Below are 22,719 nucleotides of genomic sequence, written 5' to 3' on the forward strand. Positions count from 1 at the left end.
AAGCATCAGATAAACAGTCTACTCTGTCAGGGCAGATGCTGTTTAATCTAGAATTACTTCAGACTGGTTAGACCCTTTGGGATTAGCCTACCAATCGTTTAAACCAACATTTATTTCATTCCCTCTCTGTGTGGGAGAAGGTGGAAAACTGTATATTTACTGTCCAATTCCATTAGCCCCATTTACAACACTACTAAGGGAAGCGGCGTTTCTCCAAGCATATACAAAACTGAGATTTGTGTTTTTGGTTTGTGTGTTGTAATCAGCATTAAACAAGTCAGCAGTATGAAATGTATCAGGTTATCAGACTGTAATTTCCGACTCAAAGTGGCAATTTCCTTTTCAACTGATATTTTTTAGCTGCCTGCAACATCTGGAAAATAAAGGGGGTTCAAATTAAGATTGATATCTTCCGTCTTTTGTCGAGTAATGAAAAGCTCATTTGTATTCTGGCTATAACCAGAAATGTATGCAGAATGTGGCATTTACAGCATCTCTACTTATTGTGAGTGTGTTTTATAGCATATTTTAAGCCCCTGTATGTGTTTCTTTTACAGCGCTGAGAAACTGCACTGTATACGTGCAATACTCTTAAATAACAAAAACAGACTTTTCTGAAATTTGTTGTGATATTTCATAGTTTATAATGCAGTTAAATCACTTGACATCCTAATCTAAAGAGACATAAAAATGTAAAGGATGCGCTGGAACTGCTTTTACTTAAAGTTCTGCTTACAGTGATATTTCTATGGCGTGTAGCCATAAAAGTTGTATTATTATAATATCGCTGATGTTTTACAACACATTTACATCTATTTGTAACAGCATTCACACAGGTAAGTTAGCTCTGATGTGATTTAAAGTTCAGGTTATCAAACCTCTCCAAGTGCATATAAAGAACCTTGTATTTTTGTTTCCACATCCAGTTGGTCTGATATTGTATTGAACACAAAGATGTACTGGAGAGTAATAAAGTGGAGAGAGATAGACTACCAACCAATTAACACTTGTTATTTTTCAAACACAGTCTGGGCCAGATGCACTAAGTTTCAAAAGTGTTAACATGGAGAGTGATAAACAACCAAGCAATCATCTCCTGCCTGACATTTTTCAAACACTGGGTATTAAAAAACTCTGTGAAGAGATAAAGGGTGTTATTGATTCGCTCGGATGTGAAATCGCACCCTTGTGAGTCAACCAGAACCTGCCCTGCGAATGATGGTACGTCCGCCCCCCCCCCCCCCCCCCTCGCAGCATGTGTTCGCACGCAGGGCCTGCAAATGGATGTTTAACATAAACATCCATTCACAGCAAAATCTGGTGATGTCAGCTGCCTGCCCCCCCGGCACCAATGTCACGGCCCAATTACCATGGGAAAGCCCAAAGATTACATAGGTGTGACTATCCGCCACTGCCCCACACCTCCAGGCTGCAGCCTTGGGTACGTGCACCCAGCGAACAGTCACACGGCGTATGCACATGCATGGAAATGCGGCTGCGCATACGCCAAACATCAGTCCCCATGCGAATGAATGCTGGCTGCGAATGGACCAGAATAAGGTCCAAGTGCAGATAAAGAAGAGATAGAGTAAAACGAGATAATGCACCAACCAATCAGCTATGTTTGATAAATGACAGTTTGGAGCTGATTTGCTAGTGCGTTATCTCCTTCTACTTTATCTCCACTTTATCTCTTCACCAAGCTTAATACATCTGCCCACTGTCTATTACATGGCAAGGTAGGAGCTGATTGGCTGGCTGTTTATCACTCCCCATTTTATCACTTTTGAAGTTTAGTGCATCTTGCCCTCGGTGACATGGTATTGAGGAGTTGCATGGCTGCTTTATCTCTCTTCACTTTATCACTCTCCACGGCTTAGTAGAGTAGAAGGCCCATTTGCAGCCTGATGTCCAGGTCTCCTCCTCCTCAGCGCTATAGAGTCTGAGCTTAGAGGAACTCTAATGCGCATATCTTTGGTGTGGCGGACAATTTTCACAGGCAATTTTTTCATCGCCGCTGCAATCATCATAGGACTTTGGAATTACTATGCACCCATTATAAATACAGCACATGCCCACAGCATTTATTCAGAGGGCATGGGTAGCAGCTTATGCAGCACTGGCCATGCCCCCATAGTGATGAAAATTGGGGTGCTCCGCAGCATGGGTATCCATCAATGAGACTGGAAAGTTGGAAGGTGTGCTTTAGATTCATTCCTCTTGATCCACTACTTAATTTACTTAAGATGGGAGTTCTATTGAAGATGGGATGTTGCCCATAGCAACCAAACATATTCTACATCTTTATTCAGCACCTTCTATAAAGGTGCATACACACTGTACAATTGTTTTGACTAATTTATTTTTGAAAGATATCCAAAAGAAGAAAAATCTAGCTACAGTTTATAGGCTATTTTTGAAAGATATCCAAATTGAGCTGCATGTACAGTTGATGAACAATCTTGATGAACAACTGGCGGGTATGTGCATCATCAGTCGTCGTTTGTCTGTCGTCAACATTTTTCGTCCAGGACACTGGGTTCACTGGAAATGTCTTTCAACAAAATTGGTCAAAACAATTGTACAGTGTGTATGCACCTTAAGAAAGTGTCATCACTGTCTGCCTTTAGGCTATGCTAACGATACATCACACAAACCAGTGCTCTCTAATGAAGGCTCCAACTGAGTATTTGAGAATGTGTAATGAAACCATACTTGCCTACTTTTGAAAACTATTTTAGGGAGATTTTTGCTGATAGTAGAATGCGCCACTCCGCTGAGAGGTATGTCATGCTCCACCCAAAGGGGTGTGTCTATCTCCACTCATGGGCCTATCACCACTAAGGGGCATGTCCTGCATTGGCAGGTGGAATTTCAGGGAGTGTTTCAGAGGGAGAGGGAAAGAGAGATAGAAAGAGAGAGAGGCCTTCTCAGAGAGACCGTATCAGGGAGAGTTTATCTAAGAGAGACAGTTTCAGGGTGAGAGAGTGGCAGAAAGACAGAGACAGTGTCAGGGGAGAGATAGCATTGGGTAAAGAGGGAAGGGAAATTACCAGGTGAGATACTACTTGATTACAGAACAGGGGATAGACAGACACAGAAAGACATGGAGGGATGGGGACAAGGACCGACAGAGCACCATGTGGGGGCATAGATGGGCAGATAGACAAACATTTAATAGAAAAAAGGAATAAAGGTGCCCATACACGTACCAATTACCCGGTACTTTTTGTGCTAAAATAGCATCACATCCCATGCACAACATATGCACAACGATGCTATTTTAGCACAAAAAGTACCGGGTAATTGGTACGTGTATGGGCACCTTAAGACTTCCATGTCCGCTGCCTTTACCTCTGCAGCTGATATTAACCCACAGACAGGTTTAATCTCCTGTCATAAATTCACCATCGGTAATCTCAGGCTTACACCCTTAACACTTAAATTACTAAACTTATCTAAAATAACGACACGGACACAAGTGCTGGCGTTTCAAAATAACGAATGTCAAATTTATTTTGACAACAGACTAATGACTATAAATATTGGTGGCGGCACTAAAGAACAGTCATACTAAAGAAAAGGGGGATGGGTAGGATCACCATAGCATTCACACACCGCTGGTGACCAACTCTCCCAGCCAACCACCCGTGTCGGTGGTGGCAGCCATCTTCCGTGCATAGAAGTATGGCTCGTGACAATCGATGCCTGGAGAGTGCACCCACTATCTACACACATTCCATCTACACAATTGACCGTTCTTTACTGCCAAGCCAGGCCCTAAGCCGCAGCACCGCCACCAACCAGAAAATTCTAGCACCAGCACCTCAACCATAAAAACACATCGGCCAAAAACATTGCCACAACTTCCGGGCTCAAATGCACACCGTCTTCCCTGTAAAGCTCTTCCCTCTGGAAAATGATGCCATCATGACGTATGACACCACCTCCATTGGCCAACATATACCTCTCCACGGCTGCATTCACCTTCTTGCGGGAGCTATCCACCCGTGGGCAAGATCGTGCTGATCTCCACAATATGCAAATCCTGGATAATAAGGGACCGCAACTCCAGTGTCGAACTCTGTCCGACATCATTGACTAATCTAGGGAGCACACAGGAGCCAGCAAGGAGAATCTCTTACCAGTCCCGAAAAAACTTCCAAAGAGGAAGCCACTTCCCTATTGCAAGACCCTTCTCTCCTTCCCAACTACTCCCCTTGCACCCATTGGCTGCCAGACGCAGCATACTGTCTTAATCTAAACAAAACTGTTAATTTGCTTCAGCCTGACCCCCTTCGGTGATTTATGTCACCTCCAGCTTAATCAGCCATCGGTGTTTCTAAAGATCTACAAATCCTTCATACACAGTTATGTGAAATTATTCAGTGCTGAGACAAATGTAGCAGTTACTATTTGTAACATCCAACTCTGGATACAATGGGTGACATTCTATGCTTTGAGATAAATGCGCATGTTTTTTTAGCGCACCACATCGCCGCTATTCGCACTTTTTAAAATCGCATTTTTCAGTCATAATTTGCATATTTAATGTGATGCGATTTGGAGGCTGAAAAGTGCGAAGTGGTGCGATTTGCGGCGAAGTGGTGCGATGTCTTTAGACCTGAAAATGTGCGATTTTCATGTCTGAAAATCGCACGTTTGCAGGAAAGCGCAAAGTAAAAAAAAAAAACGAGCGCGGGGTCCCCCGCCAGAGCATAACCAGCCCCGGGCTCATTGAGCCGGTGCTGGTGACATAAAATCAGGGTCCCCGTCAAATAGGGGTCCCCTTGATTTCATGAAACCAGCACCAGGCTCAAGGTCCGGCGCTGGTTCCCAAAATACGGGGGACAAAATGACTAGGGGTCCCCCGTATTTTAAGAACCAGCACCGGACCCAACCAGCCAGCAGGGTAATGCCACAGCCGGGGGACACTTATTATATAAGGTCCCGCGGCCAAAGCATTAACCCCCTGGCTGGTCAGCATGGGCAGGGGTCCTGGGGAAGTGGGGACCCCCCCAATGAAGGGGTCCCCCCCACCTCCAGGACTTACCAGCCCATGCTGATAGTCCGGGGCGGTCCACGATGCCCCTGGGCGGTGGGCATCGGGCTGATGGATTGTGTAAAAAAAAAGAAGAAAAACTATTGTTTTCTACTGGCGAACTATGAGTCCCAGCAAGCCTACCCCGCATGCTGGGACTTGGAGAACCACAAGTCCCAGCATGCGGGGCATTAAAGGGCCCGCAGGCACTTGTAGTTCTACAGTACAAAAAATAGTAAAAGAAAACACACTGACACCCTGAAAAATAAAAGTTTAATACATACATAACACACACACACTGATACTTACCTACCTTGAGCCCGTAGGTCGGTCCCTTGATCCTGGGTCCGGGCTCCGGGGCTCCAGGGCAGAAGAGTCCGGTTCCGGGGCCTTGGTCCTGGTTCCGGGGCTGGTCCTGGGGCTCCGGGGCTCCAGGGCTGAAGAATCCGGGGTCCAGGATCCAAGGTAGTCCCCAGGGGTACCTAAGGAAGGAAATCCTACTCACCTGGTCCCCGGCGACGACCTCGGCATCCTCTCCGGCAGAAGCGCTGCTCCCATCTGGTACCCGGCTAACAGGACTTTCACAGGCGCAGAGATGTTTCTTCCTCGGCGTCTCTAGTCAGAATGATTTCTGGCCAATCAGGAGCCGAGAAAGTCGGCTCCTGATTGGCCAGAAATCATTCTGAATACAGACGCCAAGGAAGAAACATCTCTGCGCATCTAGAGCAGAGCCACCCAACTTCTTGCCGGCAGACCATCCATCTCCCTGCTGGTGATGGCAATGCCGCTGCCAGGCCACCCGCCTTCCTGCTGCTGGCGTCAGCTGCATCATGACGTTAACTGACAGGCACAGGATTCCGGACTTGTTGCACAGTCCAGATTTTTGGAGATTAAAACGGTATAAATTAGGAGGACCTGGAGGATTTGCTGCTCAATAAAAAAACTAGAGCCTCCCGCTGATTGCAGGAGAATAGGCAACCCTGATTACACCCAGAGGAAAGTGCTCTTCCTCTATTACAAGCAAAACGCTAAAGGCAACATACAGCACTGCTCTCACAAATATGAGTCCCACTGAAAACCAATTCCGGAACCAACCCCTCTGATGATTCCCCAGGATACATATGGAAGATGGGAGGTCAGAATGCTGGTGATTAGAATTCAAACACCAGCATCCCATTTGAGGTAATCCAGACAAATATAGTTATACTTACCCTCCCCCTGCCCCTGTTATTCCCTCCTTTCCTGCAGCCTAACCCTACCCCCCACCTGCAGCCGACCCTAAACCTCCCTCTAATGCCTAAACCTAACCCCCAGCCAGTCAGCCTAACTTTACCCTTGCCACACCTTCAGCCTAGCTCTAACCCAGGGGTGGGGAACCTCAGGCCCAGGGGCTGTATGTGGCCCCCGTAGCCGGTCTGAGTGGTCCGCCCACCCTCCTGGCGGCTTTGCCGAGAGTTAAGTACAGGGGAATTCTCGTGAGAGGTCGGTAGTTCTCACGAGATTCCTCTTAATCAACAGAAGCCAGAGACTGTCAGTCCTATTCAGTGGCAGTCGCCGGAGCGGGGGCGGCTGCAGCAGGACAATTTGTAAGAGACATTTTTACATATGGTCCCCGAAGGATTTTTTCCCCATTCAAACGGCACAAAAAAGGTTCCCCACCCCTGCTCTAACCCTATGCCCTATTTGCATAAACCTGACCCCCCAGCCAGCCAGTCTGCCTAACTTTACCCTTTGCACACCTGCAGCCTAACCCTCTCTGCTAGTGCCTAAACCTACCCCCCCCCTTCACCCCCCCTTCCCCAGCCTGACCCTAACCTGTCCCACATACTAACCAATTGGAATGCCGGCTGTCAGCAATCCAGCATTGGCATCTTGACCACTGGAATATACTGAATGTAAATCACCCCCTCACATTTATCCCTTATATACATATATGTCTACCCCCCCCCCACACATGCACACGCATACATATCCATTATACATACATGGCTATCACCCCTCCAAACATCAATACATATAAGACTATAACCCCCACGTCCATTATACATATCACATCAATTATATATATATATATATATATATATATATATGACTATTACCCCCCACCACATCCATTTTTCATACATACATGACTATCACCCCCACCGTTCATTATACACACATATATGACTATCACCCCCCCACATCATTACACATACATATAAGACTATCAGCTTCTTACATCCATTTAATTTATATATAATACCTATCACTAACCCCCCCTGAAACCTACATTGTGGGGCTGGCTGAGGCTGGGAGGGTCCAGTCTCCTCTGAGTACTCGGAGCTCTGTCCTTGCCCCACATGTGGCAGGGAGTGGAGCTGGACAGGCAGATGAGGTAGTCCGTGATAGCGAGGCCTGCGCATCCTCCTCTTTTCTGCAGAGCGCACTCATGGAGCTGCCGGGCAGCAAGAGGAGGCAGTGGCAGGATATAGCGGTCCTGCTGCCTGTCAGAGAGGGCTGCCCCAGCCGGCGCTACACATACATGCGCTAGGGCTAGCTTCAAAGAAACGTGACATCACGCACTGTCCCCGATGTGAAGCATACTCGCGCATGCGCAGTCTCGGTTTCCTCACTGGGACCCACAAAAACTGGGAGGAAGATCAAGGTTTGCGGGGCACCGGGAGGCTCTGTTAAAAATCGGGAGCCTCCCGCTAAATACAGGAGGGTAGGCAACTCTGGATGAAACAGCCATAGAAATCAGCAACATGTTACAATACTGTTTTAAAAATACTGTTTTATTTGTTGCATGCAATCTACCATTTCCAATAATATGAATGTTGTATGAAAAAAGTACTGTAATATATACCAATAATAGAGCAAGTCAAAAATTGTATGCATCAAATCTCATGTAGCTGCACAGGATTTATGTATACAATTTGTTGCATACACTAAGCAGCCATCATGCTCCAGGTCACCAGTTTGCCTGTGACATTGTGCTTAGTAATAGGAGTCTTAAGCTCTGTACACACGGGGGCGATATATTGCTCAGTGTCTCCTTTTCATCAGCGACCAGAGATGGTCGCTGATGAAAGGGAACCTCTGCCGGTGGTGCCGCAGATGCAATCAGCTGGTCGCAGGAGCAAGCTCCTGCGACCAGCGATTAGAATGGGGCTGAAAACGGGAGCGCGCACATCGCCGGGGCACACTCCCATCACTGGCAATATGGTCACCAGTGACCATATTTCCAGCGATTATAGCCCATATGGCTGCCGTGTGTAGACGGCTTTAGGGTTTGATTCTGGTTGACTCGGTAAGCTGCGAAGATCACAGTTTACCAAGTCCCAGAGTGCCCACCCCACTGAAAAACTGCCCCCCCCGCCACCATATTCCGTTGCATGTGCCCACAGCAGGATAAATCATTTGATGGTCGGCGACCATCTGCGAACGATTTCTCCTCGGCTCGCCAATATGTCAGTGGAGACTGACATATTTGCAGGTGCTGGGGTGAAGATAGGGCAAACGGTTGACGTCATGTAACGTCAGCACCCACCCCTAGCACACTTCATCCCACCCGCATTTGCGTGGGGACACGCATGAAACGCTGGGCGTTCCCGTGTCCCTTCATTCGATGGGGTGGGATGTCAGTTTGAAATCCCTGCCACATTAAAAATGCAGTTGGTGTTACATAAGTTCCTTGGCATTTAATCTTGCAGTAACTGAAGTACCTTAACCATATGTTTGCCCAACTGATGTATGATTGTTGAGGGTCTCTTCACATGGACATTTTTTAACTATTTTTCATCTAAAAAGTTCTTTCTTCAAGTTTTAACTTTCCATGTTCTTTTTCTATTTTTTTAAGGGTTTTAAAGATAATGTGTATAGACAAAGACGAAAATATTTTGTGGATGTTGCTATGGGCTATAAAAAGTAAGTTTATATGTTGCTGTTTTATTATGTCTTTGTGATTTTAAATATGTATATATATATATATATATATATATATATATATATATATATATATATATATATATATATATATATATAACCCCAAACTTTTATTTATCAATGAATTGCAAAATGAGTAGAACATATAGTCAAGACATTGAAATAATGAATTTTCTTTGGAATAATAATTTTGTCCTTCAAACTTTGCTTTCATCAAAGAATGCTCCTTTTGCAGCAATTACAACATTGCAGACCTTTGACATTTTAGCTGTTATTTTGTTGAGGTAATCTGAAGAAAGTTAACCCCCGACTTTCTGAAGCACCTCCAGCAAGTTGGATTGGCTTGATAGGCACTTATTGCATACCGTACGGTCAAGCTGCTCCCACAACAGCTCAATGGGGTTGAGATCTGGTGATTGCCCTAGTCACTCTATTACAAACAGAATTCCAGCTACCTACTTCTTCCCTAAATAGTTATTGCATAATTTGGAGGCGTGCTTTTGGACATTGTCCTGCTGGAGGAGGAAATTGGCTCCAATCAAGCGCTGTCCACAGGGTATAGCATGGCATTACAAAATGGAGTGATAACCTCAATTTCCCTTTTACCTTGTACAAATCTCTCACTTTACCAGCACCAAAGCAGCACGAGACCATCACATTACCTCCACCGTGCTTGACAGATGTTTGTCAGGCACTCTTCCAGCATCTTTTCACTTGTTCTGCATCTCACAAATGTACTTCTGTGTGATCCAAATGTCTTAAACTTCGATTCATCTGTATCGATTCACCGGCCGTACAGTGTCTATTATTTTAGATCATCCTGACCAGCAAATTCAGGTGTCTTCGAGTGGAGCTGCCGGTCTTACACTGACCTAAGTGCTGACAAGGATCTTAACATTGGGGCTATTAGTTCTGAGCACAAATTTTCAAGGATTTGCACACTTCTTTTCTCTTTGTTTGTGTATATATATATATATATATATATATATATATATATTCCTCAGCATGTATATACAATTATCTATGAGAATAAAGTGTGCCTTTGTGAGACATACAATATTATTGTACATACAGTAAAATAATGCTACCAAATAAAGCTACAAGTGAACCTAAAGCACAGTAAAGTACAGAAGTAAAGTACAGAAACTGATGCAGTATGAACAGGTGCAAATCATCTGATATTATAAAGGGTTGATATTATATGCATGTACTCATCCATTTTTATGTATTTAGTGGTCAACCAATTCCAAGAGTGAAGTATACAGAAGAAGAGATAAAAACTTGGGGCACAGTGTTCAGAGAACTTTCAAAGCTATACCCAACTCACGCCTGTAAAGAATACTTGAAGAATCTACCTCTGCTAACCAAATATTGTGGATACAGAGAAGATAATGTTCCCCAGCTTGAGGATGTTGCAATTTTTTTAAAAGGTGAGAGATCAAGCATACTATTTGACCAAATGTCCAAGCAATGAAACCCTAGTTGGGACATCATACCCTCCAACTGTACCTTTTTGTCAGGTACAGCATAATTTTTTATGGCCTGTACCTTTTTATGGGTCTCCAACTGCCCATTGTAAGTTTAGGAAAGGGGGCGTGGTCACCCCCTTTCCAAATTTGTATTGGTTTTTGCTCTTCAGATGTTGGAGGGTATGGGATATTAATATATCACTCAGCTGCATGCAATGAAACAAAAGTCATTAATCAACAAATTATGCATTTGTACTTCCAAAATTGCTTTATTAAAGCTGATGCTGTGCAGAGAAGCAATGTCATACTATACAGATGGAGCAGGCATCATCCTTGGCCGGCGCTCACAAGATCCCTTGCACTGGCGAGCGCCGGCGATAGAGACTGGGACGCGCGTGCGTCTCACACGCATGTGCGTCTCACAATCCCAGTATCACGGCGGCTGGGCAGCGTCTCCCTGCCCGTCTCCGCTACAGGGAGACGCTGCCCAGTTCGGGGGGGGGGGGGGAGGGAGGGGGTGTTCGGTGAAGCAAGGGGGACCAGCGGGGGAGGCTGCAGGGGCCGTCAGCAGGCTCAGTTTGCAAAGGGGCGCGCAATTCTATAGCCAGCCCCTGCAAAGATGGAGCTCGCTCCATCTGTAAATGATAATTCACTTTTATCCCATGTAGATGCTTGCCTGCAAATAACTGTAGAATTGGCACATAGGATTAACAATGGGGCAGATGGAGTTCAGGCCAGATTAAGGTCTGTGGGGGCCCTGGACAACAAGATTGTGGTGCCCCCCCCACATGGAGGCAGGTGGTACTTGGGCACTCCCCCATGGAGGCAGGTGGTACCTGGGCAGTGGAGATCCATGCTGCGGGGATGTGGGCAGCGGGGTCCCTGCGGCAGATGGGATGTCAGCAGCATGGTTCCTGTGGTGGATGGGCAGTCAGCGCTACTAGTTCCCATTTACAGCAGAGACCCCACCGCTGACTTCCCATCCGCCACAGGGACCCCACCTCTGACTTTCCACCTGTCACCGCCACAGAAGTGCCGTTGTGGGGGCCCCTGATGTATGGGGGTCCCAGAGCTACTGCTTCTGTTGCCCGTGCTTAATCTGGCCCTGATGGAGCTGCAGCTCCAGACCTCAACATAGAAATCGGCCCATCATCATGACAGCATGATGCTAACCAGTCACCAACTGGGCAGAAGGTTGGCCATAAATCATTAGTATTAAAATTGCATTCCTATTTTACACATTTATGACATTTTTGCACTTTTACATATTCAGGAAGACATTGGGGTGTATAGTGTATGGGTTCTACAGGGCTACATAGCTTTGGCATCACTTCTTCCTCTTTTCATAATAGGCCCGTGAACATTTCCAGGTCCAGGCCCATTAGGACCTTAATCTGGCCCTAGTTACCATACATTTGGAACTGTATGTAACTATGCGTTACTATTAGCATGTGAAGTACCATATGGTGTATAAATTTAAAATATGCATAGAGATTTTTATTTAAGCGGGGTCTGGCTACCTGGATTAATTGCAGCTATGGGCTGCATCTGGGAATTGCTATTTGTACATGCTTCTCTGTGCGTTCACTGCCAGATCATTAAGTGTAAAACTGTGACTCAGTGGCGTAACTATAAATTTTGCTCCCCCCAGCCAAAATATTTTCAGGCGCCCCCCCACATACTGTCCCTTATACATTAGGCAATACGTCTTAGTGTCACTTATACTATATGATACACACTATAATTGTGGTCACACTATACACCCCACACCATAATGTACCTTACACTATACACTCTATGGTTAGGGTTATAGGATGTGGTGTGTGTATGTGTATGGTTAGGGTTATAGGTTGCGGGGTGTGTGTATGGTTAGGGTTATAGGCTGTGGGGTGTGTATGTGTATGGTTAGGGTTATAGGTTGCGGGGTGTGTGTATGGTTAGTGTTATAGGCTGCGGTGTGTGTGTGTGTATGGTTAGGGTTATAGGCTGCGGTGTGTGTGTGTAAGGTTAGGGTTGTGGGATGCGTGGTGTGCATGTATGGTTAGTGTTATAGGCTGTGGTGTGTGTGTGTGTGTATGGTTATGGTTATAGGCTGCGGTGTGTGTGTGTGTGTATGGTTATGGTTATAGGCTGCGGTGTGTGTGTGTGTATGGTTAGGGTTATAGGCTGTGGTGTGTGTGTGTATGGTTAGGGTTATTGGCTGCGGTGTGTGTGTGTATGGTTATGGTTATAGGCTGCGGTGTGTGTGTGTATGGTTAGGGTTATAGGCTGTGGTGTGTGTGTGTATGGTTAGGGTTATTGGCTGCGGTGTGTGTGTGTGTATGGTTATGGTTATAGGCTGCGGTGTGTGTGTGTATGGTTAGGGTTATAGCCTGTGGTGTGTGTGTGTATGGTTAGGGTTATTGGCTGCGGTGTGTGTGTGTGTATGGTTAGGGTTATTGGCTGTGGTGTGTGTGTGTATGGTTATGGTTATAGGCTGCGGGTGTGTGTATGTATGGTTAGGGTTATAGGCTGTGGTGTGTGTGTGTATGGTTAGGGTTATTGGCTGCGGTGTGTGTGTGTGTATGGTTATGGTTATAGGCTGCGGTGTGTGTGTGTGTGTATTGTTAGGGTGATAGGCTGTGGTGTGTGTGTGTGTATGGTTAGGGTTATTGGCTGCGGTGTGTGTGTATGGTTAGGGTGATAGGCTGTGGTGTGTGTGTATGGTTAGGGTTATTGGCTGCGGTGTGTGTGTGTGTATGGTTATGGTTATAGGCTGTGGTGTGTGTGTATGGTTAGGGTGATAGGCTGTGGTGTGTGTGTGTGTGTATGGTTAGGGTTATAGGCTGCAGGGGGGGGGGTAGGTGTACACACTCACATGCAAACTTGCTGCAGGTGTATTGGTGCAGTTATTATACTTATCTGCTCCTGCAGAGGTCTCTCTGCTGGCTTGAAGTCTGCACAGCCGTGCAGCCTGGAGCAGGAGGGTTCTATTAGGCAGGGCAGGCAATGAAATAGCGCTGCAGGCGCTATGTGGAGACACCGTAGGGCGGAGAGTGACAGCTCCCCCATCATAATGTTACAGCGGGCTCCGTCTCCTCAGCTCCCCCGGCATAATGACACAGCGCGGACTCAGTGCGGGCACAGCATTTGAGTGACAGCGCAGTTAGCCCCTCAGCGCTCCGTTACCAGCCAATTGTAGCGCTGCTTGTGGGGGGTCCCAGCGCTGTAGTGACTACAGCGCTGGGACCCCCCACAAGCAGCGCTACAATTGGCTGGTAACGGAGCGCTGAGGGGCTAACTGCGCTGTCACTCAGAGATGTGACAGCGCAGGACCGCCTATACCTGTGGATGGTGGCTGCAGGGATCAAACAGCCTGCGGGCTGCTGCTGGCGTTGCCATGGACTGGAGAAGGTTGCCGAGCGCACCTCTCCAAAACCTGCGCCCCTGTGGCCCCGGCTCCCCCCCGCCACCGCGGGGGGTGCCTACCGCTAGTTACGCCACTGCTGTGACTGTAGCAGTCTCCCTGTGCAAAACCGTGGTCTGCGCTTGATGCTGTCCTTGAGATTTCCATCCATGCATACCTACAGTATGTCAAGTGACTTTCCATCTCATTGGATCAATTTTGTTTCTCCTGAGTTTGGAGTCTTTGAGGCATATATAAGGGGTACGAGTTTGTGGGAGGTACAGGATGTCAGACGATCTCTGACATTTTTTATTTTTTACCAGCAATCATTTACAAGGCAAAACCAACCTGATTTACCACAGGACTTGTTTTATTACACTTCCAGTGTTTCCTGAATGTATCAGTATAATCCTGCACTTCTGTATTCAACTGTTATTCAGCCTACCCTAACACCTACAATACTTCATTCCCGCATTACCCCATGTGACAATAAAACAGTACTATTTACTGACAACTGTGGTATTAGTATTGTTACCTCCTAAGCCTATTCACCCTTGTGAATTGTGACATCAGCCATATGAGTAACCCTTTGGTCGCATAGAATGGCAATGGGTACTGAGCCGAGGTCACATCGGTATGCAAATGTAGGCATAGACAAGCCCCGAAACGGTTGGGACTTGCATGTTATTTTGGTGCTATTCCTCATTATCTAACCCATAGTGTGCCTTAAAGGCTCCCATACACTATGCAATTTTTGCCCAATTTCACCTGATTCCGGTGGATCGGGCTGAGAAAGCAGCTGAAAATGGCTCAAATAGCATGTGTTTGACGTCCGATCCGATGCATGGCCCCGTGCGCATCAGATCAGACCCGGAGATCATACATGCTGCACATAAGATCTCTGAATTGGACCCCCTCCTGGTGGCAGGGTGCAGGGATTTCATGCGATACATTGCACGTCATACAGGGTCTCGAGCAGCTTCAAGGGTATTGGATGTGACTTCTCCTGTAGGGGAAGTCGAGTAGTGTATGGGGCCTTTACTGTCCATGAAATCCTCACTGCAAACAGTATTGCTAGGATACCTTGACACATGCACATTGCAACCATGGCACACGCACAATTGGTTAATAATCTCTCTACTCTGTAAATATTATACTATATATTATGTACATGCTATATTATATATTATATCCATACCAGGATTCAGTCCCAAAGTTATTTGCTTGTTTTGCTTTGTTTCCAACGTAGACTCAGCTGCACAGAGCTGACATACAGTATTAAGGGAAATGAAGGGGCTCTGAGCTTGCACATAAAGGTGCATGAAATGGCTTTGGGCTGGCATAAAGTGGCATGAGAGAGCAATGGGCTAGAATATGAAGGGGCTTTGGGCTGGTATACAGTATAAACTATTGATTGTTATTTGCTTCCATACATTTCCAGGTTTTTGTGCCCACCAGACATCTCACGCAGATAAATCTTTTGGTGTGTACCAAGCTTAAATCATATAAAGGATGGTTTTAATCACGACCATAGCCATGTTCCTTGTTCAGGAGTATGGCATTTAAAAAGGGGTAACCTCATAGTTACTGTGTATAGTGGTCTTCTGATTAGTCATCAGTCTCTCAGAAGGATAATAAAGATCTCAAACTCTGTCCTTAAGGCACCTTTGAGATCTGGCCATACACCATACCTCCCAGCATGACCCATTCCAGAAGGTACAAAATGCTCTGTGTGAAGATACGAGTTCTTCAATCACTCAGACACCGAGCAGATGAAACCAAAATATGGTTTATTTTTATCACAGCACACACGTAGACAAAGACAGGAACAAGAGGCAAATGTAGCATATAAACGTTATCGGGTAGCAGTCCAAAATGGCAGTCCTTGTAGCAGCAGTTCCAAATCACAAACTATGACTTATTCCACACAGCAGTGATAGCCGAAACCTGTGTAAATCCACACAGCACGGACGCTCCACACCAGAGCTTAGTAGGATGCCCCCCCGGGGCAAACGATGTGTTCCACAAGATCCAGTGGAGGGTATGACCCCTGAGCCAGGATTGCGACTAACATGAGGAGCCGGCATGTGTACAAGTCATTTTAAAACCTTCTAAATTCCCACGCGTGCACAAACCAAAATTGGGCTTGCAGTGGGTCTTGATTGGTGGATTCAAGAGTCAGGTATATCCCCCTCCCAGCTACTGCTGCTGCCCCCCCTGCTGGGTCAGGCTCCAAAGAGTCTACTAGAGTCCAGAAAGGCACAAAGGAGTGTAAATACATTTAAGGTAATTTGGTTATGTCCTGATTACCCCCTGTGGACATAACCTTCCTGTAAATAGCAGGGGAATTGGATCACCCCCTGTGGACATTTCCTGTCTGATCATATTGGGCAATATACAGTCTAATACTATGGTACACACAGATATGGGGAATAGAAACATCTGCAGAGAACAAGAGGGCTAAAATGTACATTAATTACTGTGGAGTTCTACAGCCTAATACTATATGATCTGGAAATACACACACATATATGGGGAACAGACATATCTATAGAGTACGAGAGGGTAAAGACTGAATAAAGTGTACATTCATCACTACAAATAATAAAATATCATAATTACAGTCTTACTGTCAGTCTGCTCACCTCACATTCCTTCCCCTACATCTTTAGTCACTGTACCAGTTGTTCCGGCAACCTGGAGCAGTGTGATTCAGAGCAGAGAATCTGGGCTAGAGGTTTACCACCTGAGTCCCACAGTGTGACATCATACCAAACCCATCTTGTAAGAGGCGGCTGGTTTGCAGAATCAGCAAGGGCAATATCACAATCTAAGTTATACATTTGAACTAACAAGGGATTTAGCAATTCCTCTTCTTCAGATGCTGGGTACCCCCTCTCTGCAACATTGTAACCTTTTACACTGGGTACACCTATAGGGGGTACTAATACTTTTGCCTCTGGCATAATGGGGCAGGGAGCACTTTCCACCTCCCCCTCTTGCACAAGGAACAGCTGCCAAACAGCAGGCCAATATAGGGGCTCTGGCCCTGGCACTTCCGCCACTCTGTCACATCCTTCCTCCCTCCAACCCAAACTAGTGGCATGGCAAATTTCAGTACAGCATTTGGTCTCAATGTCCAGGGCTGAGGAGGGACCCTCCATCAGGAACAATTCCGCTGGTGGCTGCAGGACAGGCCGTATCAGCTCTATCCCCTTAAAAGCCAGTCGCTCACCTGCAGCTACTTCTGCGCACACCTCCTTCTCCTGGATAACCTCCTTCCCCAGCTGAATATGCTGGGCAGCCTGAAACAAGATGTCATCTGTGACTGGTATGCTTGTGGCCTGGATGTTGGCGAATACTCCTCTACCCACGGTGATCTCTTCTTGGACGCAGTCCTCATAGATCCCCTGGCAGCAGGATAATAGCTCTTCATCTTCCATCTCAGCAAAAGGGAAGCTGTAGTGCAGCTCCTCCTGGGGTGCCTGGCTAACGGGCCCCACTTCCTTCACTTTGGGGATAACCTCCCCCAGTATAGAACACTGACCAGCTTCTTCCCTAGGCTGTGGGAGAAGCTGTTGCAAACGGTGCCTTTCATCACGGCCCCTGCGACACTGATCTTGCCAGGCTGGGGTATCCAAGAGCCCGCGATCAATCGCCTCTTCCTCTGCCACCACGAAGCACTCCTCCAGACACTGCAATTGTTCCCACACACTCGACTGAGCACCAAAATGGAGGATCCATGCCCGATAATCAGCAAATGCATTTGTAGGATCTCCCTGATCTTGAAGGATCTGCTGGATGATTTCCCCGCGAGTGCAGGATCGGATGGGTATACCTCGCAGCTGACATTCTGCTATCAGCTCCTCCATACTCATTTCTTCAAGGGCAGTTAGGGGCCCCCCTGACAACGACCCTTCTCTTGTGGTAACAAATAATTCTGTGTCAGACCCCTTGGTTGTCTGCCCAGATTGCAGTAGCCCCATTCTGGACCTTTCCTCTGGTTCTATCTGGGGCATCAATTTATTCTGGACTTGTCCTTCAGCCTCAGAATATTGTCCTCTTTGTAGCATCTGGGTAATTGTAGCAATCACTTCCTCTGTAAATTCTACAAACTCTGGCTCCCCCAGCAGATTCCACGAGGTGGCCTCACCTTTACAGTGCAGGAATGCATCCCCCAGGTAACACAACTTGTCCTGTATGCTGGATACTCACCACCCGCTGATCATCTGCTGAGCTTCTTCCCAGTACTCCCAGATATACTGCATTTTTCTGACAATAAATAACAGATCCGGCTTCCCAGCCTGCCGATACACTGAAGAACCTCCATCCCTGAGCTCCTCTGCTCCAGGGGTCTTGAGGCATCGATTTTCTTTCCTTGGAAACATTTTACCTTTCACAGGAATGACACCTGCTCACTTGCTGAACTTCACCTTAGTGCATTTTCCGTTTCCTTACATATGGTCTGATCCTCTGTTCTCCGTGCTTTCTGTGCTCGATGGTTGGTGTCTGAATGATCCCACTGTCGCTGCCGCCAAATGTAAAGATACGAGTTCTTCAATCACTCAGACACCGAGCAGATGAAACCAAAATATGTGAAATGTTTATAGATGAATTTCCTGGCGCTAAAATGATTTCTGGGTCGCCTATTCAGAGCAAAGGGGTATTTTCCCAAAAATACCCAATGTGGGATGCAAAAAAAACAAGAGGTTGTTCTGCTCCAAAAGGGGCGCCCCTTTTTCGGTAGTCAGATGAATAACGTTATGCAAAAAAAAAAAATGAAAAAATATATGTGCAATACTCTCCTAATTCATGTAGTCTTCTTCACGGTATTCCAATTCTCCTCCTGTTCCTTGTAACGAATTCTCAGTGGAGTTTTATGAAAAATAAGAATATGAGAAGCCAATGTGTAAAAAGCGTTTTTCATATATCAAGGATCAAATGATTTCACGTGAGCGTACATCAACTCACTGGCAGTAAGCTGAGACGAACATATAAAGGTATCTTTTGATAATAAGATGGCGTACCACTACTCACGGTCAGAAGTAGTTTTCCACGTTTATAAAGGTATCTTTAGAACGGAATTTTCTCAAAGATAGATTTTATTATAATAAAATAAATGGGTACACTCATATCTGCTACTAAGGAGAGGTTAGTGATAAAGTGTAGTCTACACACGATTTACCCAGGAGTCCGGACCTAAGTAATGTGTGGACAATCACCTATCCACTTACCTCTTCCTTTTACAGTATAGTCACCGCAAGCAAAAACAATAAGAAAGCACTATTCAGGATACAACATGTTTCGAGACTCCTGTCTCTTCCTCAGGTCCCTGAATAGTGCTAAGCAGAGTATTCCTTTTTAAGCTGTCCAGGAGGTTCACTTCCTGTGACGCAATTTACATCACTTCCGGTAACGGAAGATCCACATAATTTATTAAAACATGGTTATCTACTAATGTCCATATCCCCAGTGATCTCATATATTCCCCACAGTGTGCACAGAGCATTGATCCCGGCTCTGGCACAGGCAACACTTCATGTCCGTCTGTTCTCGTATATTGCGGTACTTGCGCTTCCGCCCGCGATGACGTCATATCCGCCGGGGAGACGGCGAGGTAGCCTCGTGTTTCTGGCGTCCTCAAATCTCCCGCCCTTCCTTGTGTATTGACGGGGCTTCCGCCGGGGAATACGGAAGTCAGCAACATATATTCAGCGTCCTGCATCCTCCCACCTTTTTTCTATGGCAAAATTTCTTAAAGGTATATGTCCTTCCTCATAGATTATACCCAAATTCTAAAAGAATAAAAACGATATGAGTAATGGGTATAAAAATTACTGTAGAAATCGGTGATTGAACAAAGGCTATTGTGAGGATTAGCTCATAATTATGGACACTAAAACAAGTAATTTTTATAAAAAGCTATAAAAATACATATGAAATTCATTTAAAATACTATAAAAACAACTAAAATTGAATAGCAAAAATTTCATAAAAAGAATTCCTCAATAAAAAATCTCTACAAAAAAGGGAAGAATAATAAAAGAGACCACAAAAATGGAAAATGGAAAAGATATATTATAAAAATCACTTAAAGGAACCATTTCAATTCGAAGTCTTGGTTCAAGCCCATTGGTGTAAGGGTTTTAAACTTATAGATAAGCTTCATCTCTGTTCTAGCTAATGCCACTTCGGTATTCCTATTTCTCCAAGTCCCAGTGATCCTCTGAATCCCTATAAATCTCTTTATGGACTTTATAGAACACTGGTGACATTCTTTAAAATGGCTTGAAAGATTATGTGTGGGGAGGCCCTTTTTAATGTTTCTCAGATGTTCAGACAGTCTAACTTTCAAGGGTCTGCTGGTTCTCCCAATATAGAACAAACCACATTGGCATTCGACAGCATACACGATGTTAGCCGTATCACATGTTATGAAGTCTCTTATTTTGAAATGGATGTTGTTTATGGTGATTTCGGTAGTTTTTGAATTTTCCGATATCACATTTCGACAGCCTATACAGGAGCCACATCTGTGGAATCCCTTTGTACGAATGGAATTCCTTCTCTCTTCAGGTAGGCTACTCCGGACCAGATGGTTCTTAAGATTGGCTGATTTTCTATATATAAATTTTGGTCTTTCTGGAATTAGATCTTTCAAAACCGGATCCTCCTGTAACAAATGCCAATGTTTTTTCACTGTTTTTTCAAACTCCTTATAATTTTTATCATATTGTGTGAAAAAGGCAAATTGCAGTGCATTGGTGTTATTCTTATCTCTAATTTTTGTTTTGTTTTGAAGTAACATTCTCCGGTCTTTCTGTTCTATTTCTTTGATGGTCTGATCAATCTCTTCTTCTGCATAACCTTTGTTCAGAAATTCCCCCTTCAATTTTTCATTTTGAGTTTTCAGAATTTCCGGGTCACTGCAATTTCTCTTTAGCCTCAAAAATTGGCTCTTCGGTACACCTTTTAGCCATGGTCTATGGTGCTGGCTATCCGTAGGGATAAAAGTATTGACATCAGTGGCCTTATGAAAAGTTTTTGTATGCACTTCATCGTCCTTGGAATAAATTGTTAGGTCGAGAAAATTGACTTCCTTTTTACTCAAAGTGAAAATGAATTTAATATTGTGAATGTTGTCACTTAAGGATCTTGTGAAGTCCCGTAATTCTTCCTCTTCCCCTTCCCAAACTAATAGCACATCATCTATGTACCGGCTCCATTTAAGGAGTTTGCTGTTCCACAGTGTATTTTCATATATAAAGTCTTCCTCCCATCTGGCCATGAATAAATTGGCGTAGCTAGGGGCAAATTTTGACCCCATAGCTGTGCCTCTTAGCTGTAAAAAATATTTTCCTTCAAAGTAAAAATAATTGTTGTGTAAAATAAACGAAATGGCCTCTAGAATAAAATCTTTTTTAGCCATATCATAATCGGATTTTTCCAAAAAGAAACTCGTGGCCTGGAGTCCATCCTCATGGGATATACATGTATATAAGGAGGTGACATCTCCAGTGCCCCACCATTTGTGGCTGTTCCATGTTATTCCCTGTATTGATCTTAAAATATCACCCGTATCTTTTGTATATGATCGGGTTTGAACCACCAAGGGTTGTAGGTAGAAATCAACTAAGGCTGACAGATTGGATGTTAGGGAACATGTTCCCGCAATAATTGGTCTACCCGGCGGTTTTTCAGTGCTTTTGTGAAGCTTCGGTAGGATGTAAATAGTGGGTATGACTTCTTCATCAATTTTTATATATTCATACTCCTTCTTTGAAATCCCGTTATTAAGTAGATGTTTCTGTATTAATTGGTAGAAATCATTTTTTATTTTCACTGTAGGATCCTGGTTGAGTTTCCTGTATGTTTCCTGGTCTCCTAACTGTCTGTTGATCTCTTCTACATACTGCTCTCTGTCCAGAATAGCTATCCCACCGCCTTTATCACATGGCTTTATTACAATATTTCTATCTTTACCAAGTGACGACACAGCTTCCTTTTCTTTTTTCGAAAGGTTGTCTCTATTGTATGGACCTTTTTTCTTCTTTTTGGAATTATTCTTTTCTAAGTCCTTAATGACCAATTTATTAAAAGTCTCTATGAAGTGGCCCCTTACATGGGTCGGATAGAACTTAGACTTCTTCCGGATTTTGCTAGATCCTTCTTCCTGGGTATTCTCTTCTTCTGGTTCCTGTGGTGGCTTGATTTCCTTCATAGCAAAAAACTTCTTTAATGTAAGTTGACGAGTGAACTTTTGTACGTCAATATACTTCTCAAAATCATCAGTACTTGAACTGGGGGCATATTTTAACCCTTTATTCAAAACATCTACTTCTGGTTTAGAGAGGGTGCGTTTACTCAAATTAAAGATGACACTGGTGGATGGAGTCTGTAATTTCATCCCATCTCTCTTAGTTGCTCTTTTTAATTTCTGATATTTCTTTTTCGAGACCTTTCCTCCTCTTCTCCCTCTTTTATTGGTGGACTTTTTCTTTAGGTTCTTTTCTTGCCGTTCTTTTAATGCATCATCTTTCTTCTCCTTGTTCTTACCTTTTCCTTTCAGATGAACATTTCAGATAGTTCATCTTTCCCATCAAGGATTTCTAGCGCAAAAATGTTCGGCCATAGAGACAAAAGAAAAGAAACATTGGAAGAAGTATTCAGAATAAAAGAAGATACCGAGATGACCGATGAAAAACTCAAGATCGCCATGAAGAAATTGGAGGATTGGCTTATTAGTGAGAACAAATTGTGGTGGGAAGTTGCCACCTTGGAAAGGTATATGGCGGAACATATAATCCCTAAAGGTTTAAGGCTTAAGAAGACACCTTCCTTTGAAGATAGAACAGAAAACTTCACAAAAGAATGGGATACCATCCTTAACATATGTT

General features: G+C 44.8%; 1 protein-coding gene across 1 annotated transcript in view; it reads left to right on the forward strand.

The window, feature by feature from the left end:
* Positions 1-22,719, forward strand: part of TPH2 (tryptophan hydroxylase 2) — a 252,840-nt gene that overhangs the window by 88,446 nt on the left and 141,675 nt on the right. The window contains exons 5-6 of the mRNA XM_083182554.1: positions 8,883-8,950; positions 10,202-10,398. Coding sequence (XP_083038680.1) covers positions 8,883-8,950; positions 10,202-10,398 — 265 coding nt within the window. The remainder of the gene's footprint in view (positions 1-8,882; positions 8,951-10,201; positions 10,399-22,719) is intronic.

The sequence above is a fragment of the Crinia signifera genome, chromosome 4 (genome assembly GCF_055691185.1).
Source record: "Crinia signifera chromosome 4, ASM5569118v1, whole genome shotgun sequence".
NCBI classification, from domain to species: domain Eukaryota; kingdom Metazoa; phylum Chordata; class Amphibia; order Anura; family Myobatrachidae; genus Crinia; species Crinia signifera.